Source organism: Channa argus, chromosome 19, assembly GCF_033026475.1.
Source record: "Channa argus isolate prfri chromosome 19, Channa argus male v1.0, whole genome shotgun sequence".
Taxonomy (NCBI): domain Eukaryota; kingdom Metazoa; phylum Chordata; class Actinopteri; order Anabantiformes; family Channidae; genus Channa; species Channa argus.
In genome coordinates this window covers 14,085,580-14,113,341 of record NC_090215.1, presented here as the reverse complement: position 1 = coordinate 14,113,341, position 27,762 = coordinate 14,085,580, and the positions used below count along the sequence as shown (strand labels likewise).

At 39.1% G+C, this 27,762-nt stretch overlaps 1 protein-coding gene across 4 annotated transcripts; it reads left to right on the top strand.

Annotated features, from left to right (window-relative positions):
* The first annotated feature begins 74 nt into the window (after positions 1 to 74).
* Positions 75 to 27,055, top strand: esyt2b (extended synaptotagmin-like protein 2b). 4 transcript variants are annotated; one of them, XM_067485894.1, is made up of 23 exons: positions 75 to 771; positions 4,536 to 4,577; positions 5,030 to 5,164; positions 5,473 to 5,549; positions 6,100 to 6,172; positions 7,959 to 8,048; positions 10,951 to 11,006; positions 14,306 to 14,426; positions 15,361 to 15,537; positions 15,660 to 15,742; positions 16,174 to 16,222; positions 16,621 to 16,710; positions 16,805 to 16,900; positions 18,135 to 18,197; positions 20,075 to 20,149; positions 21,828 to 21,914; positions 22,021 to 22,170; positions 24,045 to 24,397; positions 24,672 to 24,770; positions 24,988 to 25,119; positions 25,479 to 25,584; positions 25,684 to 25,733; positions 25,839 to 27,054. In XM_067485894.1, the coding sequence occupies exons 1-23, from the start codon at positions 364 to 366 to the stop codon at positions 25,909 to 25,911; spliced, it is 2,685 nt and encodes an 894-aa protein (XP_067341995.1). In that variant the 5' UTR covers positions 75 to 363; the 3' UTR covers positions 25,912 to 27,054. The 4 variants fall into 4 exon arrangements, with proteins under 4 accessions (XP_067341995.1, XP_067341994.1, XP_067341996.1 ...); XM_067485893.1 differs by lacking the exon at positions 18,135 to 18,197 and adding an exon at positions 17,437 to 17,538; XM_067485895.1 differs by lacking the exons at positions 4,536 to 4,577; positions 18,135 to 18,197 and adding an exon at positions 17,437 to 17,538 and having other exon boundaries at positions 25,839 to 27,055.
* Positions 27,056 to 27,762: the final 707 nt, after the last annotated feature.

Below are 27,762 nucleotides of genomic sequence, written 5' to 3'. Positions count from 1 at the left end.
TACCGGTAGTGGACACCAGATGGCGGCATTTCCTTTCCTCTTTCGGCCGCGCTCGGGCGTCCCTGTGAGCGCACACCAATTGGTCCGTGTGCGTTTTCGGATATGATCACTCTTTCTCCGTGAGGACTGTGGAAACAGATCGACTGTAAAGTGGATAAGCTCGGTAGACCGAGTAAATCAAGGAATCGCAGACCTTAGCTTCAAGCGTAAACTGAAGTGGTCAATGCCAGCGACTCCCTCTAAGGCGATGGGCTGGTGTGCAGGTGAGCTAACGTGAGAACAGCCTGCCTGACAGGAACAACGTCGCCCTGACCTAACTGATCCGCGATCTACCAGCTTGAAGACGGAGCCCAGCGCACAGACATGTCAAGAGATATCATGACAGCTGTACGTGGAGCCCATTCGCCCAGTGCAAGCACTGCCTCACCCAAGGAGAATGGACACACTGCGCCGAGCCCCACTCGACCCAGCGCCAACTTTCCCCATTTTTCGGGGGGCAGCATACCCGAGGATCGGCCGGTGTCCTCCACCAGCGAGCTGACCCAAACCTGGGTTCACTTTGCCAAAACGTTCGTTCTTATTTTTCCCATTTACGCATTGGGATATTTTGAGTTTAGCTTCAGCTGGCTGCTGTTTGGACTTGTTGTCTTTTTCTGGTGGAGGCGAAACACAGGTGGGAAACACAGCCGACTGAGACGAGCTCTGGCTTTCTTAGGACAAGAGGAGACAAGTGTCAAGCAAAGTCTTGCGACCTCTGACTTGCCACCATGGGTAAGTCTCGTTATGAAGTGCAATAGATTAAGCACGTTTAACCGAGCTGAGCTGGTTCTCCGTAGAGCATGTGTTTCCCTGAGCCATATTTGTGAGTTTCCAGGAAAAACTAATCAGATGACAGGAGCAGGAGGAGCCGATTGGAGCTGTAAAGCTGTGATGGAGCAGCTGTGCCCCCAACAGTGACATTAGACTGAGCCCCGGTCTAAATCCAGAAGGGTACAATGGTGAACCAGACACCACGCTGGAAAGAGTGCCTGTTATTTTGGGACCCAGAGTGCCATCACTGTTGCTTTTACTCAGTACTGCTGCATCACTTTACCCTGCATAGATAGATAACACGTACACCACATAACACTTGTCAGGGTTAACAGGTGGTGGTAAAGATTTTGTTGGGAATTTAACAAGACCTGCTGGAGGACTTCAGCAGCACAAGTATATAGAAGATTTACACAATATTATATAGTAATATAGGGTGTTTTATAGATACTGTTTGTGTTTGAAGATTTTCCAGCAGGCAGTCTACTCTACAAAGGTGATACAGTGATTGATTGTGTTGTTATACCTTAAATTCCTTTATTTGTCCTCACACTGCTACTACTCATGTACAAGTTTTATAGAAATGCAACAAACAGAGATGGAAGCCCTGTTTTAATTTTTAGTGCAGTGTCACCCTGAATAATAAATTAAGTTAAACTGATATTGTCTCCTTCTAAAATCTTCTTAAGGACCCCCGGTCGAGTCAGGGGTCAGTTTGTGAATCACAAAGGAAACCATTTGGATTTGGGTGTAATCACGGGTTATCCAACTTATCTACAACTCAAGTTCAGTGAAAATTCAACCAAGCCGCATGCCTCGGCTTCTTGAGTTATTAATATCCAACACTTTCCATGTGAAATTCTTCCCAGAATCACAGCCCAAATGTTTTTGATGCTCTGTGCAGCCTGCTGTGATTAGAGCAGTTAAAAGCTTATTCTGCTGAGACATGGCTGAAGATGCATTTGGGCTATTAGACAGGGCCTGAAAGAGCTAAGCGCCAAAGAGCATGAGCATCCCATTTAAAGGAAAGAGATGTTATTGACCTCAGAGCCCCCTGTGGTTTATAAAATTAACTGACCTGAAGCGGCTGCACATAGAAATTACATTACAACTTTCAGGGTTAGAGATCATAATGATTGATTAACATCTTCCAGACTGACAAGGTGAGTATATACTATGAGGGATGTGGTGCCTAAATCTTGGTCAGTGCCAGTTTCTCCAAACTTGGCAGAGCTGGGACTTAATGGAGATGACCTTGGTTTGTCAAGGCACTTTTTAGTGGTATGCCCCCATTTTCAAACTTGTGCTGCCAAAGTGCACTACTCCATGCTCCAGTTTTTATCCTCAGCTGTTTTCACCCAGGGCGCTGGCTGTTGCAGTGGCTGCAGTACGTAAACTAGAAGTAATCCTCTGGGTCTTAGCTTAGTATCACACAGGAACAAAAATTAAAATAATAAATATGCACACATTATTCACATTATTTATGTTAGTAAATGGTAGTGTGTGTGTGTGTGTGTGTGTGTGTGTGTGTGTGGGGGGGGGGGGGGGGGGGGCATGTATGTAGGCATCTTTCAGTGCTCTCCATCAAAACTGACTAACATTTTAGGCTGAGTTGTTGAATTGGCATTTCATAAACTGGCCACAAAGTCTATAGATGCTGGCTAAAATATCCAATCATGGGACGAAAGATATTAAATAAGTAAGTGAAATACATTGAGGCACATTGTCATCCAAGTAATTTAAAGCATGTTATCATACATTAAATATATAAAATATTAGTATCTTGGTGACTTATGAGATGTTAACACACGTTTGAGAGGTAAGCACAATGCTGTTGGCTGCACTAAAGGTTTTTTCTGTTTATATGGGAATGTGTTTGGGACTTTTTTAGAATATCAGTTTTACTTAAACACAGGTCCTGCTTACTTCTTGGTCTCTGTATTCTGATGAACCAGGAACATTAATTCCTTACACGAAAGACAGAGCAAGAAAAACAAGTCCCCTACAAAGGAATCAGGAAATGTCTACTAATGGTACAGTGTAGGTGATCCGATCAACTAGAGCAGTACCTGACATCAGCTGGAAGGTCTTGGGACATGACTTCAGCCGGTCCAATTTAAACATCATAAGTACTGTCTGTCTGGCGTTGATTATTTTCACTTTACCATCAAAAACAGGAGATATTACCTTACGTTGTCTCTCTTTAGTTCTGCTGTGGAACCTGAACAAATAAAGTAATAAATGTTACCAGAGCTGTCCATCGCTGTAAATATGGGCCGCCCTCCGATGCCCATACTTTGTGGGTTCATGACAGATGTGGCAGTTTAAATTCAGTGAGGATGTCCCTCTTACTGCTGATTCAGAACTAAAGCAGACTGTTAATTACACTTTCAAGACAAAACCCTCCTTTCAGATTACGTCAACACTGCAGGTTTGTTGTATCTGAATAATTAACTGGACTGATTTCACCTATTTCTTTTTGCAAGAACTTAGAAGCATGTCCATGAATCATCTACATCATCACCTTCATTTTATGAACATGGTCACTGTGTCCGATGCAATAATGAATTTACCAGTGACTCTTCTAGATGGGTATTTTAAATTTAACTCATAATAAAACTATAGGCCTGAATGTCATTGAAACTTTCTGTCCTCCATTGTCTTGCTCCTGTCACTGCTTTGTCCACACTTTGACATAAGTGCTGTGTAAGCGTGTTTGCTGCTGCTGTAAGGACTAGTGCTGTCCCTTGTTGCTGTCTCACCACATGACATATCTCACCAGCACTCCAGCCGGTTGCATCACTTCAACTTGTTGAGATTAAATCTAGTGTGATGGAGAGGCACAGCTGTTGGACAGGGTTGTGTGCTTGGTCGCCCACCATCGAGAACATATTGACTTTACTGCCGGCATTTCCTTTAGCTCATGTAATATCACTGCCTGATTGACTCTGGTCATTCAAGAAGATTAGTTGAACTGCAGCTCAGTCGCACAACGCACGGCACAGCCTATGTTTGGATTGATAGTGAAGTTGTCTGTCTCTAAACCTTAATTTGCATGTTAAAGTGGTTTTAACTTGGCTACAGAGGCAGAGAGAAACAGTGTTTGTGCACCACTTTACTCTTGACTGAAATAATTCAGCAGCTATTGGTCAGATAACCACAGATGAAGTTTAATAATAAAATGTTGGCATTCTGATTTGACAGTTGTGCACATGTTGGACAGTGTACTATAGCTTGTCAGCATTGTCGGTCTAAGCATGTGTGTGGTTTGCTCAAAGCCTCACAGAGCCACTAGTTTTACTTTTGTCTTGTTGTAAAGGTGGTTTATTTTACCAGTATTTAATTTATAGGACTTTTACTTGTGTAACAATACATGATTTTATGTTCGTTCAATATTATACATATTTAGAAGTTCCAGTAGAAATGAGGCATCTTTGTTTAAAGACCTGCTTTTCCGGATTTGCAGCTTTGAAAGCTGTTCATGAATAACAAATTGGAAGTAAATTAGGAAACTATTTACTCTGCTTTTGATATTTGCACTTTGAAATTTCGAGTGTTATTTGAAACGGCTTAAAATGCACAATTGTGTCCATTTCAAGTGTTCAGTGATATATTATTTGGTCTTCAGGTTGATTCTGCCACTTCAGATGAACATGTAAAACATAGATTGAATGTTTGCCTTTAAAAGGTGACTTTATCAGTCTGCTGTGGTTTTTCTGTTGCAGGTGCACTTCCCAGATGTAGAGCGAGTGGAGTGGTTAAACAAGGTAAAGAATTCAGCAGCTGTCTCTTGAATTATCCTGCTTGAGTGAAACTTTCCATTTTGCTTTGTGAAAACTGGAGTAAACGGGATGTCTGTCGCCCTTTAGCTCTCTCTGCACTCTCTCATCTTCCCACCGGGGCTGTGAATGTTAACACACTGCAGCACATTGGACTTAACATGCAGCACTGCAAAATGCATTAACCCTTGGAAATCCACCTGGCAACATTCTGGATTTCAATTTTTAAGCACTCCTTAGCATACATCATATGATCTAGACGTGAACATTTATGTGTCATGTGTTGGTGTATCCTAACATTAACACTCACGGGTTGAAAGATGCACTTGTATGAACTATATATGAACAAATTAATATTACAATAAATCTTACATGCCATTTTGCAGAAAAGGGAAAAGATAAGTTACTTGAAGCTTAGTTCTCCTTCTGTATCCCCTTAGACCCTGAAACACATGTGGCCATACATTGGCCAGTTTGTGGAAAAAGTGTTTCGTGAGACGATCGAGCCAGCGGTGAAGGAGTCCAACGCCCACCTCAGCACCTTCTGCTTCACCAAGATCGACATAGGGGACAAAGTGAGCATCTGTCAATGTTCCTGTGTTCTCTTCAGAGGCACTCGCACTGATCATGTGTTTCAACAGTTACACAATAGGCTACTGATCAACAGCAAGTGTGTGTGTGTGTGTGTGTGTGTGTGAGACGTTGAATGTGAACATACTTGCATGTCGCTGACACATGCTCCTATTTCATAAATAGCTTCAATGTGGGGTCAGCAAAGGGGTCGACCTTGTGCTAACCACGTGGGGGCTTGGTTGAAGGTGTTGTGTTGATGGATGTGGAGAGAGATGAAGTGGCAATAATGGTTCCTTCTGTTGCGGTGTAGCCCTTGCGGGTCAACGGGGTCAAGGTTTATACAGAAAACGTGGAGAAAAGACAGATTGTCATGGACCTTCAAATCAGGTGAGTCAAGCAAATGTTTGTTTAAAACAGACATCTGGTTGGTTGAGCAGAAAGAACTGAAAAATTCTGAATGCTTGCTTTATTTAAATCAGTATGAGCGATGATGAAATTTGTAAATTGTAAGATTTCAGTCCTGCTTAAAGACAAACCACCTCAACACACTCAGTCAATCATTTTTATCCTGCAATGAGCAACTGTCATTCTAAAAAAAGTAACAGGCAATTTGGATTTGCTGTGGGAGCAACAGCCGCTAACACTAACTGTAAAGACTACTGTATAGTAATTAGTAATTGTAAATACACTGAATGGCTGAATATGGCTGACAGAAAATGAGGAAAGTAACAGGATCTGGTTTAATAAAATGTTAAGCTTTATAACTCTGGACTTTGGAAGTGATAAAAATGACTTAATGGACTCAAAACAAACATTATAATGCATGTTACAGCGCAGGCACAAGGACTAGAGCATAGCCTCAGACATAATGTCATATTGCAGTAAAACGGTGAAGGAACCCTGGTAACTAACAGCCTTTTGTTGTTTTATCGCACAGCTTTGTTGGCAACACAGAGATTGATGTGGATATTAAACGGTACTACTGCAAAGCTGGGATTAAGAGCATCCAGGTAAGGAAGTTTCCTTTTAAGTGTTTTTTCATAGATGTACAGAAAAGTGCTTTCCTTTCCTTGGTTTTGGCCTTTATGAAGCATAGAAATGAACCTAGTGACATTAGGTAAAGGTCTTCTGCTGTTGGCTCACATTTAAAAAGGTTTTTCAGTAGTAGAGAAAAATTTGGTGCAACAGATATTAGCAAGAAGCTGAATATATTTGAACTGATTACTACTTATTGAACATTCTGTTAAGGCAGTTACTTTTATAAAATGTCTAAATACAGAAAGCTACAAGCAGGAATTAAAGTCTGAACTTCAGGAATGTGCTATGATCCGTCATGTAATAATAAAGGTAATAACAACATGCGTAAGTTCCCACTTGCAAAAGCCAACATTAGCCAAACACACAATGCATTGCCACATCTTCTGAGATTATTAAAAATGGACAACATTTAGAGGCATTGAGAAGGTATTTGTAAAATGACCTGGCATCAGAAAAGGGTTTAATGAAGAATTGAAATATGTGTGGTATATTTCAATATATCTGAAAATGTTCATATTTTTGTTGTCTGTTTTCTTTGCTTCTATTCCATATATAATCCTGCGATGCCTTAGATTTGTTATAGGACCCCTTGGGAGAACAAAGGTGAAGTTGGGAATTCCTTCTTTACAGGACTGTAAAGAAAATCAAATACAACAGAGAGGCTAAAAATCAAAACAGACAAAAGGAGATACACCTGAAACAGCCTTATAAAAGCAAATTGTGCAAATGTGGAATATTAAAACGAGCTCTTCCACCACTACATGTATCTAATAAAATAATTTAAAGAAAAAACTAAACAAAAAACTAAACAAAAAAACTTTGAGATGATTCACGACATCATGCCTGACTACAGACGTGTATTTGTGTGTATGTTTCCTTGTGTGTCACTGAAGTGGAACATAGCAGGAAGAAAAATAATCGGTGTGCTTCCTTAGAGACAGACACTGTTAGGTCTGTCCCCGGGAGACATTTGTTACTCACTGCCCCCATTGTCTAACTCAGACAGACCTACATACTGTATCTCCCTTGCTCATTATCAGCTCCGTTAACATTAGTCCCTATCACTCCTTGAGCTTGATGGCATAGCCCGAGTCAGGATCCCTTTACTCTGTGATAGTGCTTAGATTGTTGAGGGTTGTGTGAGGAGTGGGGTTAAAACACTGGCTGATATTGGACTTTTATTTTTTAAATATCAGCCTATAAAATCTGACGTTGCTTCATTAAGAGGGAACAACATTTTAGACAACGTTTTGTGTGAATTCCTGCAACCTAAAAAGTTTTGTTGTTGTTGGTGTGTCAGCTTATTGTCGATGCCATTTCCTGAGAAGTTGAAAATACACTGAAAGGCTTTATTAGTATTGGTTTCAGGAGAATTATTGGTTAAGGTTTCACTCGTGCTACATTAGTGTTTGGCTCACTAGCGTCATAGCAAAACAGATATATTACTGCTAGAAGTCAAACAACCTTTGTTCCCTGCTGTGGATCAGCACAGCTGTTTGGTGTCCACATGACACACATGAGCACGTCCAATATTATAATCCTCGTAATTGTCATAATAATTTATAGAGAAGGATGAGAATGACACTGAGGAGGTGTGAAGTCAGACCGTGATTGAGTTTCCAACCTGTCATGTGCTACAATGACTGACCCCACTGTTGAGGAATGTCAAGGGCCAGAAGAGTGTGTGTTCCCATGAGCTCTGTCTTTGTGTTCATGTGTGTGTGTGTATATCAATGTGTTCCTCTTGTGTTTCCATAGATCCACGGCATGTTGAGAGTGGTGATGGAGCCATTACTGGGTGATATGCCTCTTGTTGGAGCTCTGTCTTTGTTTTTCCTCAAGAAGCCAGTGAGTCCAGATGCTGATAATAATAACACACTAATTACATCTGTTGAGTAGCACTTGACATTATGATAACTAAAGAATGATGAATGAAGTCTGAATAAATGCAAGGCAATTAGTGAAGAAGCAACTTATGTAGGATTTATAAATACAAAGCCAGATACCACGTGAATTTCTTACAGTGTTATACTGGCTCATTCCAGATGGTATTTGAAAAAAAACAATGGGAACATTTTGCCACATCTGTTTTCTTTATGTCCTTGATATTCTTCTAATGTTGTGTCCCAAATTCTGCGAATATCACAAAAACCCTTTAAACCCCACTTTGGTTCTCAGTTTATTTATATATTCTCACTGGATTTTATGTTTTTGCACATCATGAAACAAATTGCTCCCCTGTTTTAGGCTTTACTGCTGTATTTTGGACTTTAAATGATGCCATAAGTCATACATCAGCTGAATCAAGCTATAATGTGTTTTGTTCAATTTACATACCTAACTTTAACTTCAGTTTATTTAATGTGGAAACATCCCACATCATCCCACAAATTGATTTTCGCATTTGCCAGTTGCTTGCATACGTAATATGGTTCACTGCACATGCCATCAGTCTCCTTGTTCAAGCAGAATCATTGCTGCACAGCTTAAGAATCTTTGACCATTTTTTCTATATGGGAGGACCCAGTAGAACTATAACAGAGCTTTAAATAGCTGCAGATCAAGCCAGACCTACTTTGGATGATTTCTCTATCTCAAGCTCTTAGGTAAAGCTCAAGGCGTAGATATTTTTCAGTAGGACGTTGAAGGCAGCAGCTCTTGTCAATAAATTGCTGCGCAGTCCAATAAGCTGAGCATCTCAATCGTCTTCCTTCTTCTAATGAGGAGCATTAAATTGGCACGAAGAACAAAAGGGAACATTTGAAAATACAAATTGCAAAAAACAATTTAAAATTACAGCAGCATGTGCCCTGCAATCACAAGAACTCATTATCCTTCCTTAGCGCACCGTACAAGGCCTGATCCTGGGAGCCAAATGAGAAAGCAAACATTTCCAGACCATAAGAGGTCTTGGCCACTTTGCCAGCTGTGTAATGGGATTCATTTATCCTATCATCCATTACCTTAGATGCTGGAGTTGATCCTAGAAAACACTGGTCAAAAGGCAGATGCACACTAGGCAGAGGAGACCTTTGAAGACATTTTACTGACTCGTGAAACAGGGTAAAAAAGCAGAGGACATCTGTAGTAACTGGTTATATTGTGAAATATTTTTATCATCTACAGTATTAGTATGTACAATAAATGTGCATATTAATAATGTTTTTTGATTTATGCATTAAATATCTTTATCTTAATGTAAAACTGATAATTCTGTACCTTTTTGGACTGTGTTTTTTGAAATAAGCACATTTGAAGGAATTGATAATTGACACATTATCATAGATATGTTTGTTTTCAATTGGTAAGTACAGTAGTTAAAAATACTGATACTTCCGTCATGACTGTATAGTATGTCAAATATAAAGCAACTCAGAAGATGGTTAGCTTAGCACAGTATAACTTAAAGACCACTTTAAAGACTGTTATTTTGGCTTTGTACAAATTCAGCGACTTCCCGGGGACTGTGACTTTGCTCAGTTTTTGCATGAACTAAAGCGAGACACTGGACAGAGCCAGATTAGCTGACTCCCCCTTTGGTATTTATCCTAAGCTACTGTATGTGTGTCCTGTCTCCCTTTGCTCATTTTGTTCAAAAGCCCAAAGGAATCAACCTGATGGACATTTGAGAAGCTGAAACCATTCAAATGTTTCTAATGATTCTTTTCAGGACTACTATATATTTCATTATTTAACCACTTATTTATTTCAGAGTTGATTGCAAAGCTTTGGGTTAATAGTGGGACAATAGTGCTGCTTTTTCAGGACTGTCTTGTTAGCCCGATATAGCAAGAGAGATAACAAGAGTCTCTTAGCTGCTTTAGAGGATTAATGTGCAGTTGGGGGTGTGTCTCTCCACACCATGTTCCTATAACATACAGCCATCCCCCACATCATTCACAGCTCTGCAGCACTCCTCTCTTCCCTGCAGCACTCAGTGCATCTACTGCAGTGTAAGCAGCGGGGGCAGAGAAGTAGGTTGGGAAAAGCTCATTAACAAAACACAGCTCCTTCACCTTGGAGACAGAAACAAATCTAGGAGGCCAGATCTGTCTGCATCTCAGGTTTCAGCTGATGTTATTCACAGCTCTCTTTGACTTACTTTAGTCCTCCGTTTTCCAGATTGGACACGCTGGCGTAACGTTTTGTCCACAAAGTGAATGCAATTGAAAGTCATTGGATATCAGTTGTTGACTTTAGAATACTTGTATTAATCTGTACCAGAGAGAAGTACAACAAATTCTCTGATCTCATTATATTTTGAAAAGTAATGAGGCCCCAAAGCGCTGCTGCTGCTTTTATAAATATTTCAGTAAGCAGGTATTTTTGTGAATATTACCACATTACCAAGGTTTTGTGTTTTTTGGCCCATTGTATCTACTCATTAACTTTACTCAGTATTCAGTTACTGGAGTGAAAAATATATTGTGTAAGTAAAATAAGCGAAAATATATCAAGCTAGAAACTATTTTTTTGTTCATTTTTTCTATCTATTACCAAACTGGTGCACAGTAAAATGACAACCAGCTCGAAAAAGTCATTAATATAGCAACAATATAGTAGGTTAAATGGTGTTTTGTCTCTGCTGTTATTAATCATCAGAGTTTGTTGGCCCGAAGACAATAAGCCAAGAGGTAAATGTAGCACAGAGGGCAGTAAACAATAAAGTTAATTGTTTGAATTAGTATGAAGATATTCACACTTTCCACTCTTACTTGTATATTTTCCTTTCCTCTTCTTTTTCCTTTAGCTTCTGGACATAAATTGGACAGGCCTCACTAATATACTGGACATTCCTGGGCTCAAGTAAGTCAATTCCAACAGGTTTTTCTTGCTAATCAAGAACAAGGAGAGGTTTATGGTGTTTGCTTTCCAGGAAACTTGACACATGCCTACTTTTATTTCATTTTCATTTTGCAATAATATGAATATATTTTTACTTTATTATATTTATGACTATCCACTTACCCAACTTTGGATCTGGAGTGGGATAAATTCACTGCTGTAAAAGTTAGTTTATTTCAATTATTAATCACATTTTTACATGTTTTCACTTTATCTGAGAATTCATCAAGTACATTGACAGTATTTTCTGCTATAGAGTTTTGTTGTAGTATTTCCTGACCTGTTTATTGCCTCTGGTATGTTTGCCTTTGTTGTACTCCTGATTAAGAGTTTGAAACTAGACTTAGATCTTTTTACTGTCAAATACTCTCCATAAAAGCACAGAGATCAAGCATAATGTGATGTTTTAAAAATGTGTAATTTATGTTTTCATGTTTTAGCCTTGCTGATATTTTGCTGATTTTCCCCCTAGGGCCATTTTGTACCTGGGCACATAGTAAACGAATGTTAATTAAGAGTTCCCAATAGCCAACACAATTGCTGTCTTGAGGGGTTAATACATTATTTACTCCCCAAATAATAATGTCACATCATGCATCAGTGTTGCATGTGTTTTTTCTGTTGTGGACAGACATGTTGGCACAGGCCGGGTTCAGTGGCTGGTCTCCCATAGCGCTTCCGTCGAGTCCTCTGGGTGTGAAATGAATCCATGTACTGTAGCTTGTGCAATGCAGTGTGTGTGTGTGTCTGTGTGTGTGGGATGGTTGTGTAGGTTGAGGGAGAGAGGAAACACGTGCAGAAAAATAGCTGGCATAGCAGAGACCCAGACAGTGAAATTGTAGTTGCAGCTACAGAGTTCCTTGAATGCAGCAGACAGAGAGCAGCAGCGCCTACTTGAGGACTCACCCAGTGTGTCTTTTTTAAACCCAAGTATTTTTATAATGCGACGTACTGTATTTGTTATTTGTTTGCATTTTGTAATATGCCTTTACAACAAGTCTGCATACATGCTAAGGCCTCTGGAAGGCCTTACTTAGTAACTACAGTAAATGGTTAACGTGGTTGACATGCTAACTTGTCCCTAATAATAATGCTGTTGTGCTCATATTTATCAGGAATACTGCTGATGTAATTAGCTAATTAATGCACAGAAAGTATAGGCCATTGGGAATGTTTAGCTTTGTAAATATGTGGTTAGAAACCAAAATATTTGAGTTAATTGTTTATATCCCATGACAACGATTAAAAGTTAAGGGACAGTGATAGTTTCAATTAGGGAGCATAAGGGAGACGTGAATGTTTGTACCAAATGTCATGGCAATTTATGCAGTAATTATTGTGACATGTTAATAAAAGCATGTCAACCTGCTAGAGTAAAGGCTAGCACATCACCAAAGTCTTTAGGATTCTTCCACAGTGAATACCTAGTGAAATTGAAGTGATTGAGGTATTTCTGGAACAAAGTGGTTAAAAAAAATTAAAATTCTGTCAGTCATAGATATAAGGCTGTAAAAGTGACTCAACAAGAAGTATAAATGCACACTGCCCCACTTGTACATGCTGTAGAACAGAGGCTATGAAATTGTATGTGTGCAGTCCTAAAATTAATGAAACTCTCCTCTTTTTGGTTATTGTGTGCACACACACAAGCAGGTATGTTTCTGTGTTTATGCCAGGGGAGAAACAGAAACGCAGCAATAAGCGTTAAGGCAGCAGAAATCTCTTGACTCTCTCAGCTCTGAGCTGGAGAGAAGCTCTGGCTGTGATCAGCCCCCCACAGCACAATCTAAAATCTCTCAGAGAAGAGAAAATGAGGACTGATCAAATAAATGTTTGAATGGTACTGAAGAAGCATTGGGAATTGTGGAATTTATGACAAACCCATGACAAAACCAATGGTAAATTGCAAGGGTCTTATTATTTGGAGGTGTGTACTAAACAAAAGGTGCGAATCCCTGAGTATTCAAACACATTCACAACCTTGATTATTTTAATTAAATATGCAGTGAAACTGCACTTAACTTCTCTTTGAAAGGTCAAACAGCTGCTGACATCTTGGTGGACTGTGTTCAGATAGTAAACCTCCATGCTTACTAATGTTTTCATACTTGGCTTAATTAAATCAATATGAGTCCCTGGCAAAATAAATAAATAAATAAAAGCACCTAATTAAGCTCATTGATTGCTGACGAGGTTTGCTCCCTGAGCTGCTACGTGAGGTGGTTTCAGTGTGACTGATTGTGTCAGCCTTGGGTCTGTTTGTGCTGTATACGTTAGAGTCTTGGAGGGCAGTATTGTTGACCTACAGTTGGATGCAAAAGCTTCATGTATTTGTACATAATACTTAATGCACAGTCAACTATTACAAATGTCTTTTTGGATATAGTTGTGTTTTTCGATTGTGCAGCCACCTTGGAACATAATAACATTGTACTGAGCTGTCTGGAGGTGTCCTGGGCTTAATTCTGCACAAAATCTACGATATGTACACTCTTAATTTACCCCAACAATTAAAAACAGGCTGCCACATAGCTGCTGTAACTTCTGCACTGCTGGACCTAAAAGCTCATGGGATGCATACAACGTGTTCATTCTTCTAATAAATGTCCAATTTAATAGTCTACTCATCAATGGACCATGATGTTGTATCTCACAATGGCATTGTAGTGTTTCCTGCATTGCATTTAAATATTTAGCCTCTGTGGTTCTGAGTACTACAGTCTCACCATAGACAACATCAGAATAAATTCCAGTTGCTGCCTCAGGCATTTCATGAACACCTTTGATTAAGATATTTATATCCTCATATACTGTACGACAGTTGTTCTGCAATAACTGTTTTTTCTTAGAGGGACAGTCTGGGGATTAGTACTGTACACTGAGTTTTATTGCACTTTAACTGTTTTCTAGCTGCGCCCACAATTTTCCAGCTGTGCCACAGCAGCTAAACAAATAAAGGAAAGCTTGGTAGTAATGCCGCTCTCTGCCCTCACTGTCATTGTTGTTGTCACGCTTTGTTGAGTCATTTGTGGCTCAGGCAGATATTCCGAGGCTTGTTGGCAAGCAACGGCAACATGTTTGAACCGACTCCAATTTTCCTACTATCATCTCACACATAAAGCAGAAATGTATTGTACTAAGCTGAGCTTAAAGGAGAATATTTATAACCCAAGGGCACCCTTACTGCCTTTTAAATAATTCATTGCTTCATTCTGTTTGTCTTTCCTCCCTTATTTTTAACCTCCCTCCTATCCTCACAGTTGCTTCTCCGACAGTCTGATTCAAGACATTATCAACAGTTATCTGGTTTTACCCCAGCGTATCACCATTCCACTGATCAAGGATGTGGAACTTGCAAAGCTACGTTTCCCAATGCCCAAGGTACCAATGCAATTTCAGAGTCAGGAGAGAGTTTAAAGGGCCTCTCATAACTGTTCAAATGCTGGCTGCTTCATGAGAGAATTCAAAACCCCTCAATAGTCACATCTCATCTGCTTCTGTGTCCTTTTTCAAGTTTACTACCACAAAGTGAAATTTCTTATCAGGGCTTGTCAGAAACTTCAAGCATTGAAATAGCCTTTCAAGGTTGCGCACTAAGACCTGTATCCATGGCAACAAGATAAACACTTCAGGGTATCTCTATGCAAGAAACATGCTTTGATAGATATCATAAGCTAGAGCTGATTTACACATTTGCACAGAAAATTGATTGATATACTATTTTTAAGCAATTAATCATTTATAATGTCGTTCAGTTCACAACGACAACCTTTCTCTTTGCAAATGTAAATTTTATCTATTACTAGAGAGGTTTGTCAAAAAAAATCTGATTTTATGTCTTAATCAGTTTCACATTGTTGTTCTGACAAATATATACCTCGCTATTGTTATTTCTGACATCTCATAGACAGAATTATAAATTGCTTAATTGAATAAACAATTAACAGATTAACTGGCATTATTAAATCATTTGTATCAGTCTATACACACACTGTCTTTTGGATCACTTCAGTCAAGGGTTAAACAAATGTTCATTAAATATACTATATTTTAAATTTAAATGCAAATTACTATCAATAATACTGTCACATTTTATAAAGATTTACAACACCCACTCCCATTCAGACATTTGCATCTATATTTATGATAAAAATAACTTATTTCCAAATACTTTCTTATTTACCTTTTTGTAATGTAGGTAATGTCACATCAAATCTACCCTGTATCCAGTGTGGCCTCATAGTGTCAGAACCTGTTATTTCAGAGCTGCTCTCCATGACACTTATCTCATGACTCGCTTTGTTCATCTCCACAGGGAGTCCTGAGGATCCACTTTTTAGAGGCTCAGGATCTGGAAGGAAAGGATACATTTCTAGGGGGTCTGATCAAGGGCAAGTCTGACCCATATGGCATCCTGCAGATCGGCAACCAGATGTTTCAAAGCAAAACAATTAAAGAGAGCCTAAACCCCAAGTGGAATGAAGTTTATGAGGTCACAAATTTGCAGCTTGGCAGTTTCAACACTTCACTTTACTACTGTAAACTACAGCACTATCATCTGGAGTCTCTGCGAGTTTGAGCAAGCAACAATATGATAATCTATTTGTTCTTCAGGCGCTGGTGCACGAGCACTCGGGTCAGCATCTTGAGATTGAGCTGTTTGATGAGGATCCAGACAAAGATGATTTCCTGGGAAGGTGATTTCCTGCACAGCTCTGATCCTTTAACACACATTTCATAAGAAACAAGGTGTGTTGCACCTCAGCAATGTGTCTGATTGGTGAGAACCACCTTGGTTGTTATCAGCTGTCTACGGTGCAGTATATACAAGCATATAGACAAGCATAGGATCTGGTGTGGCGTTAGACGTTACAGTGCCTCGAAACCTGGGGAAAAGGTTTGTTGAATGTGCAAGCAGGCATCAGTTAAAGTGAAGTAGAGATGTTGTCCCACATATCTGGGCTCAAGAGTTAAGTCAATTGATTTTGCTGTAATGCAACACCCAGTGCTGACAACACAAAGCAACCGATCAATAACCGGACCCCCCCCCTGAGCTCAGATGAATTGGTGTGGTTTTCTCTATGACATTTTGTCCGCCTAATTTCAGCAATTATGTCACCATTCACAGCCTGATGATCGATTTGACTGAGCTGCACAAAGAACAGAAGGTTGATGAGGTGAGACACTTTCTGAGGCCAAATTCTTTTTCCTCATAAATAAGGCTTTGTTTAGAGCTTATACATTATGTGTCTTAAAGGAATCGTTCAACATATAGGGAAACAAATGTATTCTCATTCACTGTCATGCTGAGAAGTTTTTCACTTCAGGAGAGCTGTTCCCCTGTTTTTAGAGTTAACACTAAGCTCAGCTAATTGGCTTCTAACTTTTGCTTTATATTAAGTGCGCAAACAACAGAGGGATTACAACTCTTATCGAAAATGTGAATATTTCCCTAAATGCCAAATGCTTTAAAAGATTCTCACACATACTCTTTTAGAGCAGCCTCTTGAAAGTCAGAAATTAGTGGTTGTGTTCCCTCAGTGACTTACTTTCGTGTTTTATTACATTATTCCAGTGGTTTGAATTGGAAGAAGCTCCGACTGGAAAACTGCACTTAAAGCTGGAGTGGTTGTCTCTGCTCTCCACACCTGAGAAGTTAGACCAGGTACTGCACAACACTGACAGGCAACACAGTAAATGTTGCCTGTTACTCTTGGATAAATGTCATTCATCTCTTCTGCCTTTTACTGTCCAATCAGGTGCTGCAGAGTGTGCGTGCAGACAGAAGCCTGGCCAATGATGGTCTGTCATCAGCACTGCTGTTGGTCTATCTAGACTCAGCAAAGAACCTGCCAGTAAGATGCTGCACTTTATTTTGATACTGATAATCTTGTATAGCACTATGCTTATACAATATGTTGTTTTCCCCCCACAACACATATATAACACATTTAGCAGAACTTTGGTGTAGCATTGTGAATAAACAAGGATTACTGGTTGGTGTACGTATATCTGCACTTTTCTGTTATCATTGAGTTTCATGCTTTCTGACACTTGAGTGACATTATCAGTGTTGCTTTTTATGTTTTCCATTTGTCCCAATTGTTTTTCACTGTACTCTGACCTCCAGACGAACCTGACACCCAGGCCAAGTTCTTTTATTATCGTGCTTATTGTGGCTGGTCCAAATTGAGCCATAAAACAGTGACAGGTCATAGTTGTTGTAGCTCCCAATGCGTCAATATGGTCGTGCGTGGTTGTATGACCCTGGAGTCCTTCAGTTTAACATCTTAATTGAATTTCACCATCTATTACAACATGACACTTTTTACCCATCTCAGCCTTCAAAACTCAACCTTCTCCTCTTTATTTTGCTTCCTTCTCACCCAAGAGTGTCTTCACAGGCAGCTTAGGCTGTGGAAATTTAAGTGAGAGGAAAGCATCTGGCCTAGTCTTTTGTGAGAGCAATACTTCAGAGTGTAGAACAATATTTGTGAGTCCACTTGTGCTTCGCATCCTGATAGTGTTAGCATTAGTGGTGTGCAGTGATGTGAGCTAAACAGCAACAGGACTCATTAAAATGTGTATCCCATAGCATGTGTTGGCTGCACTGTGTTATTGTAATATCTCATTTAAAATAACTGCCCAATAACCCTTAACAAGAAGCAGACCCTTGAAAACTTAAGCACCCAAAAAGCCGCTTTGCCCGTTTGTCAGATGCATATTCTGCTAATTTAGAAGCTCAGTGCAAGGCTAAAATATGAATATGAGTGTGCCAATTTGGGTGTAACTCTAGAGAGGATACAGAAGCTTGTATACTGTAGCTTGTTAAAAAGTCACCGTGTAGTCCACCCATGTATTCCCTGTAGGAAATGCCCTCATTATTCAGACCAGTGTCTTTAGCCTTGGTAGTTCCAACAATATCAGCTCTCGCTCTACTTTTCTTACCTATGTCTTTCACATATTTTAGTAGTTTTTTTTCTATATATTTTTCTGGGTTTCTCTCATGCATTTTAACGATAATGAATCACTCCAATCTCACTAATTATGGGTGTGAATTTCTCCCCTAAATCTCTTTGTGAATCAAAGAGCAACCTGTCAGATTTCACCTATGATGGGTTGAAGCAAGTGTCAGTTTTTAAGGCCCTGAAGGTAATGTGGGAAAAATTGGACTGCATGTGCGGATCCCACCTTGTATCTTATCTGTGTTGGCCCTCAAGTGCACCATCCAGTGTCTTGTTTTTGTTATAATCACAAAATGATGTGTATTGCCTTTAAAAAATGTGCATGAAGAGGAATGATTGCATTGTTTTGTTTATGCTTCGGTTGTGCTGCACAGTCCATTCTTTCTTTGTTGTAATTATACATATTCTTCCACATTTCATGCATGAACAACCCTAACATTGGATTTCTCAGCTGAAAGAACAATGGTTTCTGCTAATGTTGCCTTTAGTCTTTACAGTTGACTGATGCTCTTTGTTGCATTCGTATTGAAACTGAAATGAAAAGGTACTCATTTGTACAGCACTGGAGGTAAATTGGGTCAAAGGTTTTCTATAGCAAAGCTGCAGAGCAAGCCAGGAAGGAACTTAATCATGTCAATCTCATGATGAAACCTGAAATCAAGAATTCGGAGTAAGAACCTAAGCCAGTCGGTCCAGAATTTTGGCATTTCTTTTTCAGCAGCCATACAATGCCATTCAAGACACAGACACAGGGGACAAATAAGGATGTCATATCTCTAATTTTGTCTCAACTTTCAGACTTTTTATAACCATTTCCCACCATAAATGTTGCCCCTTACTGATATGATGGCAAATTCAAGATTAGGCAGGATTAGGGCCTTTCCCATGTGTGGACAACACACAAGACTGTGTAACACCACAAGGTTTCCTGGCAACCTGGCCCCAAATCATTTTCACATCTTAGATGTTTGTATTGACACCTCAGAGCCAATCTGTTGGTCATGAGATTCAAAAATGTATTGCTGCATTTACCTATATGCATCCCTCAATGGCTGCACAAATCCTTTTTCCTATCTAGTTGTTCTGAAACTTCAACAAGGAAATCTGCTCAAAACAGCTTTTCAAATGTGAAAAAAGCAGAAAAAACTAAAGTACAACAGAGTAAGGACACTTCCTTCTGTGCAATAAACAGTGCAACACTGTAGGTGTCAGTAGCAAAGCAAATTCACAGCACAGTTTTCATTTAAAAAAATAGTAAGTATGAACTTTAATTACATTAGGGCGTCTGCAGCTCAGTTGGTAAGGCAGTCATGCAAACACCACAGGGTCAGTGGTTCAATCCCCGGTCCCAGCTATATGTTGAAGTGTCTCTGGGCAAGACACTGAACCCCTAACAGCCCATTCCCATCCCCAGTGCCGGTCCAAGCCCGGTAGAAATTGGGAAGGGTTGTGTCAGGATGGGCATTCGGCGTAAAAACTGTGCGGACAATAATCCACCGTGGCGACACTGAACTCCCGGGATGAGCCAAAAGGACAAAAAAAAAAAAGAAAATTTTTATTTTTATGCTAAATGCCACCTCATTTCAAGTTGTAGCATACAAAAGAGTGGTATTATGTTGATCAGCCTGCATGTATAATTGTAGCGTAAATCTAATCCGGGTGGAAATAGATATCAAATTTAAAACACTATCCTCAAGAGAAAAGACGAGTGAGGCTTTCGTTCTATCGTCACAGACCCTGGCTTGTAGACATGTACGGTATTATTATTCTGTGAGGAACACTAAATAATACTTAGCTGTCAGAACCCAGCATGCTAAAATTAGACTGCACAGGAGACAAAGCTTGGCAGTTTCCCTGGTAGCATATCTGCCTGCAGCCCTGCTTGTTAAATTGTATGGTAATGTTCCTTCCCTTTGAACTATACACCCCTTCACTTTTGTGTGCTTGATACAGAGCCTCAAGAAGTTCATTATTTGACTGTAATTATGTTGTCGGTTCCTGACATTTATGCATTGTCACTTTGGGGAGAAACAACTTACGACATTGTCTCCTATTCTGTATTAGTCTGCAAAGAAGAGCAGCACTGAACCCAGCCCTTATGTTCAATTCACTGTTGGACACAAAACACTAGAGAGTAAGGTGAGTCATACAAGTTTCCATTATATTATCAAGTTTTGCAATTTTTCATTATTAAAATGGATCTATCATTTTGATAAATGAGAGAAAGAGGATGAGATTTGATCTGCTTGTGATTTCTTTCCAATTGTGTTGCTGCTTTACGCACTTGTTAAAGTCTAACTAACACATCTGATCCTCTATGTCTTCCCGGAGCTCCTATATTATGGAATATGTCCCTCTGACTGTAGAAGTAACAGACAGTTAAGTTCTTAAAATTGTTGTGCGGGAAAGAAGGATGAGGAATTATAACCAGCAACACACCATTAAGGTGCTAAAGTGCTTCCAAGCTTATTTTAAGTGTGATTACCAGCCATTTCTCAGGGAGCATTTCACTATAGAATTCAAACAAGATGTACAAGAAAAAAGTCGCAGAAAGCAAAGTTATTGCTGATGCCGAGGTTTTACTGGAAGAGTCTAAAGGTTTAAGGAAGATGTGCTACCTTAGACATTTTTGTAGCTTGGAAAGCAATATCTCTTTGTTAATTTAGCTTTGGTCTCAAACAGTTAAACAAAGAGCTGAGTCTCAGCTTGATGGTGCCTATAGTATATTGAAGAAAAGTAATTGTTAAAGTCTTTTGTTTACTTCCTCTTTGCTTTTGGGTCTACAAACTCCATTTCTGTGTATGGAACTATAAATTGACCTTATTCAAACCTGGGAGGATTTAAAATGGTAACCACTGACTTACAAGAAACTAGACCTGCAAATTTTGAGGAATGTGACGAAATTAAATTGATCACAAATCAGTTATATTACACCTAATAAGGATGTTTTTTTGCATTTTATATATTTTATTTGGCATTAACAAATATATACATTTTCTTCCCATAAAGAAATATAGTAGTACATCCTGTCATCAGTTCAAAATCACATTTAAAAGAAAGCTAAGTATTAAAAAGTATGAACAATATAACAATATAAAAGTATGTGTTCAGCTGGTAAAGAGTGCCCAAGGTTAATATAATGTCGTCATATTTACAGGCCCTACACTGTTTACTTATTATGGCGGTGGACATCCCCAGTTATTGTTAACACTTAATAGTTACTGCTCCATTTAAAAGCTAATTTTCAAAGAGAGTTTTATAATGGATATTGATATGTTAGAAACCCTTTAGAAACACCAGAAATGTTGTGTGTTTCTCCAAAGCAATTACCCAAAATGTGATTTTAAAAAGGACGGTTTAAGGTCATATTTAATAATTACAATTTATTAACATTTCAGCTACATCTCTAATTGTTTGTTAATGGAAACAGACCTTGAGGTGAAAGAGGATAGCTGTAGATTATGAGAATCAACTGAGCTATTTAGCAGTTTTTTTGCAAAATTAACATATAAAATAGTGCTAAACTAATGAAATGCTACAAAATTTAAGATAATGCATATTCTAAATATATAAGAGAGATAGGATTATCATCAGAAGATCAAACACATGCTCAAAATATGTATAGTATGTAAAAGATTCAGAAATATATGAAATATTCCATTTGGTGGGATGTGAGTTATTAGCAAGGTTTTACATTCATATTCGTCATACAGCACTGTCTGATGACTGAATGTGCCACAGCCAGATTTCTGTTAATGAATTGTGTTTTTAATTAGTTTCTGTCAAGTGTCTAACAACATCCTGTCTGCCCATTAAGGTTCGGTACAAGACCAAGGAGCCTCTCTGGGAGGATTCCTTCTCATTCCTTGTACACAACCCAAGGAGGCAGGAGCTTGAGGTCGAGGTAGACTATCGCACACATGATGACATGTATTTTGTATAGGATCATGCTCCATATAGTGGGAAAAGCAGACTTATCCTAAAAGCAGATTTTCTTTCTTAATGCTCAGGTCAAAGATGACAAGCACAAATGCACCCTGGGTAATCTCACTGTGCCTTTGAGCAGTCTGTTGACTGAGGAGGCCATGACGCTGACTCGGTGTTTTCCTCTCAAGAACTCCGGGCCGAACTCTATCATCAAACTTAAGATGGCGCTGAGGGTAAACGTGAACTGCCTTACTTCTTAACTCGTCCTATCTGTAATAGTGAAGTTAGAAGAAACCAGGACAGATGTTCAAAATCTGCTGATTTAAACAGAAAGCATTGTGAGAACGCTGAGTAACAAGCTGTACATCTAAACTAATGTCATAGTGAAACAAGTTTTACTTTGTCAGCAATAAACTCAACAGTATTCACTTAAGAAAGAAGAAATTAACTGAACAGCCTTAACCTTTCATGTTCTTAACTTACAGTAATTTGTTGCTGTCCCTGAAAAGCTTTCTGTTTCCACAAGGCTCATATGCAGTTTACTGCAGCATCCTTCAGGCTCATTTTCTGATCATTTCAGGGTCCTATTTCTAGCCCACAACCTTCATTTTGTCCAACAAAAGGACAGCTAGATATTTTAGTCTGTAGTTTTCCAACTAATTAAGCTAAAGGCAGCTAAGTTTACCGCTGATCTTTTAATGTTTCAGCTGATTCATTTTGAATAAAGAGACCTTTAAAAAGGATAATAAGTCAATAATAAATATGCACTTGGTGGCCAGAAATATTGGTATTGTGCTTAAAGACTAAGGCTAAAATGTCTCTGATAAAAAGTTACCACCTTCTCCAGCTGGTGATGCAGCTGCAGAAAGTCAATTCACCAATTTCTAGATACATAAAAGTACTGTTTTGATGATTAGATAATCATTTTAGTTGTTTTGAAGCACAAATGTCAATCATTTGCTGGTCCAAGCACGTACAATGTTAATATCTGAAGATGCTTTCTTGTGGTGCTTGTTGTTTTATCGACAAAATGATTGCACAAAAATAATCAGCTGATCATCAATGATGAAAAAAATAATAGTTTCATCCATATTATGAATATTAAAAAGAGAGAATGTCTTGTGCACTCTTACTTACAAGCATGCAAAAATACCGGGCTTGTTATTCCACACAGTATGTTCACTTTTGTAGGTGTTACAGGGGGAAAATGCTTGGGTGGTTAGCACTGTTGCCTCATAGCTTAGGCCCTGGGTTCTAACCTGCTGGCCAGCTGGGCCCTTTCTGTGTGGATTTACTCTCCCAGCCCAGTTACAGCAGGCCTGGGTTCCCCTCTCAGCCCTTAACAGGATAAGCAGTATAGTTAATGGCTAGATGGAGAAAAAGCTTTTAGTAAGAGCACTAATTTATGTTTTAGTAACATTATGCTGCCCCCAAATCAACAAAAAGCAGGAGAGAGGCGCTAATGTTACCCTAAAGCTCTTCCACACATTGGGTAAAGACTAAACAGCAGTTTCCTTCGTGTGAAACGAGCTTTGATCCTCCTTGAATCCTCTGAGCTGTGATGTGAGAAGCAGATTGTTATTTGGAAGCGCTAACTGTGGGTAACACAAATGACGAAAATGCAGGGTATAGTTCATACTTATGCACAAGCAATGAACTCCAGAGCATGACAGACCTGCAGTGGCTGGTTGGACAATCACTGTTTGAAGGAAGTGAAATTATTGCAGCTACATCAAAGTATTGACCTGCACTGAAAAAGCCTTACTGTGGTTTAGCAAAACTAAGTTTTATAAAGGAAATGGCTTCACTCTAAATACTATTTTGTAACCATCTTAGAAAGATAGATAGCACCTTTCAGACAGATTTGGCCATGGTCCTCTCTTGCAAATACCTGAAATGTTTCACATCAGCAGCACATCAGACCGCTCCAAAAAAGGATTAGCACCTCTTGGTGTTTAACAAATCAAAGGATTCACTAACCGAATCCTCTTTTAAAAAAAAGCTAATATTAGGAACACTTTTTACTTTAGACAAGGTAAATTAAAGAAATAAAACTACTAACTTACACCTTATTTGGATCCAGAACTTATAATTGTCCTTTCTGCAGATCCTGTCCTTGGAGAAGCAGGTATCCGCTGACCAGCCTTCCTCCGTCCAGGTTAGAAAGTCCATTGTTCCACAGCCAACCTCAGCCACCTCTCAGAGGCAACCATGCACAGATTCCCCCCTGCCTCCCCCCACACCTCCACCTCCCATAGGGGCTTCCACCCTCACCCTTCAACAAAGGGACGGCGAGCCATATTCAGCCAGCCCTCTCCGCAGTACCTCCAACCTGAGCAGCTGCATGTCGGTTTCCCAGAAACACCTGCCTCACAAGGAGTCCACACCCAGCCTGGTCTCAGACATCTCCCTGCCCTTTGCAAGTTTGGAGCTTCAACAAAGGCTTCGGCATCTGCAGAAGTAAATAGCAGAGAGGATATTAATTGATGAATTTACTGATGAATTACTGTTTGAATTACTGATGAATTTCTTCATCAGGGATCTTTTTATACTGCACTTCTTTGAACTTCTGAATCTGCCGTCGACATAATGTCGTCCAGATTTTTCGAAATATGTATCTTTACAAGTTAACCAACTACATGCCAAACTATTTATCTGTTGCACTTTAAGTTTTGGACTTTAAGTTTGCTGTTCAATGTCTAGAAGTGACTCTAACTGTCTGATTTGTTTATAGTGGCTCGGCCCCCAGCCAGTACCCCCTGGGTGAGGTCCAACTAACTGTTCGACACAGCTCCCAGAGGAATAAACTCATTGTGGTAGTGCACGCTTGCCGGTGAGGTCCAACTTAATATAATAGATTGAATTTAAATCATTTTTCCGTTAGTCTTGTTTGAAGGATATTTCTCCTAGTTATTTGACTGGTAATTTGTTGATGGTGATACTTTAGTGTGCAGATCCTGTTGCTTCCTATGAAACTATGCATTTAGTAGTGAAGCGGCAACAAACATTGTGTCTCTAACAACAAACTGTTTTCTCCTGTGCGTCCTTAGTAACTTAATAGCCTTCACCAAAGAAAGCTCTGATCCCTTCATCCGCCTGTACTTGCTGCCTGACAAGAGCAGAACAGGGAGGAGAAAGACCAGCACGATGAAAAAGACCCTTAACCCAGTTTACGATCAAACGTGGGTTGAGACACTAATGCCAGTTTAACATGCCTGTCAGTTGCAAACAGTATTTGTAGGATAAAATTACCCATTATCATTTAGTTTACAGATAGTTTAATTATTATTGTATGCAGTTGACTCTGTATTAAGCTACTATTAATTGTTCCCCTGTTTTGGTGATAGTCAGTGGTATCTCAAGGAGTTTTTAGATTCTACATTGATTCCGTGGTGTAAAGAAACCATCCGAAGTAGCGGGGGAACTTGAAGGATGACAGTTGTGGATTTTATAGAATAAAATAGAATGTTACTCTAATAACTGAAGTGTAATGTTGTCAACTACTTTATATAATATGCCTTCCTGTGTGTGTTTGTGCTAGATTTGAGTTTAGCGTTTCTATAGTGGAGCTTCACAGGAGAACTCTGGATGTTGCAGTGAAGAACGGAGGAAGCATCCTGTCCAAACACAAAGGGCTTTTGGGAAAGGTAACTCCTTCCACTTATTTGTTTCTGGCCGTTATTATTAATATTTCCCATCAGCAGCGCTTATCCGAAGTAGATTCTAAGACGTAATTTATTTTGCAGGTGCTGGTAGATTTGATTGGGGAGGATATATCAAAAGGATGGACACAATGGTAAACTTGTTTTTTATCTTTGCCCCGTGTCATATAGAGGGACTACTGACAATAAACATCCTTTTTTAGCACATAAGCAAATTGCTGTATCATTTTCTCTTGCAGGTATGATCTGAGTGAAGATGGGTTGTCATCTCAAGGCATAACGAGAGTCCAAGATCCCCTTTTCACACAGTGAAATCACGTCATTCTTTCATATCCATGTAAATTGTTGCATATAGTTTACAGGAATTCTTCAGCAAGTTGTTACATTTTTTTAGAAACAATTTCTATTATTATTTTGTTAATAAACACAATTTGAAGATAATGTGACATATTGTGATTAAACACACTCATTGCCTTGTCTTTGTTTTGAGTGTTTTAGGCAAATATCAAGTTGCTAATTTAATATATATATATATATATATATATATATATATATATATACATAAAATTGCAGGGGTTTTCATGACATTACATTTCCTTGAAGAAAATGATTTTAAACTTTGTCAAATATTGTTATTGGTTTCCACTCAGTTTAATAAAATGTGACACTTTCTATTTTGTCATGTGAGAAAACTCTTACTGTACCAAAGGAACAGATGCAATCACAACAGTACAGTAGGTTTAAGTAGCAGTCGTGACTTTGATATTTTTGTCATGCAGTGTTATTTGATTGTTTACCTCTTGTTCTTGTTAATGCTTGAGTACAAATATGGAATGCACATATGCAACAAATGAAATAACTGCTATGTATGTTTAATGAGGGTTTGTGGCACTTTGGAACATTGTCTCGGTTACTGAAGAGTTGGGGGCATTTTAGGGCTATGATCAAGTGATGTATATAATAATATGAAGGATACTTGAATTAGGGTCTCTGGGCAAGACACTGAACCCCTAACAGCCCATGCCCAGCTGTGCAGTGCTGGTCCAAGCCTGGTAGAAATTGGGGTGGGTTGCGTCAGGAAGGGCATCCGGCGTAAAAACTGTGCCAAATCAACATGCTGACAAAAGTGTTTGCATTGTGCTAGTTGGGCTGTCAGAATTGGTTATTAAACCGGCACAGATAACGTGTGTCACTGGCTTATACAGGTTTTGCAATGCCGTTTGCTGAAGCTTTTAAAAATGTTTCTTGTTATCTATCCTGTGCCTTAAAAAACCTGCTATGTATTTTTTGCCTTGTTAATGTTATTATTTTGAATGATATGATACCTCATTGCTTTTGAGGAATAAAAGGCTTTTCTTGTGAAGATTGCCTGGCTTGTTTATAGAAGATCTCTCTGTTGAGCAGCAAAAAATGACTTATTTCCTTATTGACCCAAATGTGTGCAAATGTTTATGAAAACTATTAAAATCACATGTGATGCACTGTTATTCTTTATATTATAAACTTAAAAAATGCAAAAAAAAAAACTTACAGAATTATATTAAGCACATACATAACAGTATCAAAGTATTTTAATAGCAACCTAAGACTCTGGGATGTACATATGCAGTGATTGGTAGCCATCAAGTGTATTCGTAGGGGAGAGTGTAACCAAACAACACAGGATGGTGGTGTGTAAAATGACTCTGGTGGTGACCAAGATGAAGAGGACTAAGGCAGAGCAGAGGACCAAGTGGTGCAAGTTGATAAAAGGAAGAATGTTGTGTGGTTTTCAGGGAGGAGCTGAGATAGACTCTGGGTGGTCAGGAGGTGCTTCCAGATGCACTTAAATATCTTAAAAAAAATAAATAAAAAAATTCCTTTCTGCTCTTTCTCGCACTTGCATCTCCCGCACTGTGAAAACTTTTCTGATAGGACTTGCTTTAATGTTTTCTCCTTGACTTAGATTTTTGCTGCCTTGTACTTCACTTGTAAGTTGCTTTGGATAAAAGTGTCTGCTAAATGACTAAATATAAATGTAAATGACGGGTCCACTATAGCTAATGTGATCAGGGAGACAGGTAGGAGGGTGCTTGGTCTGTCATCCGGAAAGAGAGTAGACAAGGAGACTTGGTGGTGGAACGAGGAATTACAGGAGTGTATACAGAGAAAGGGGTTAGCTAA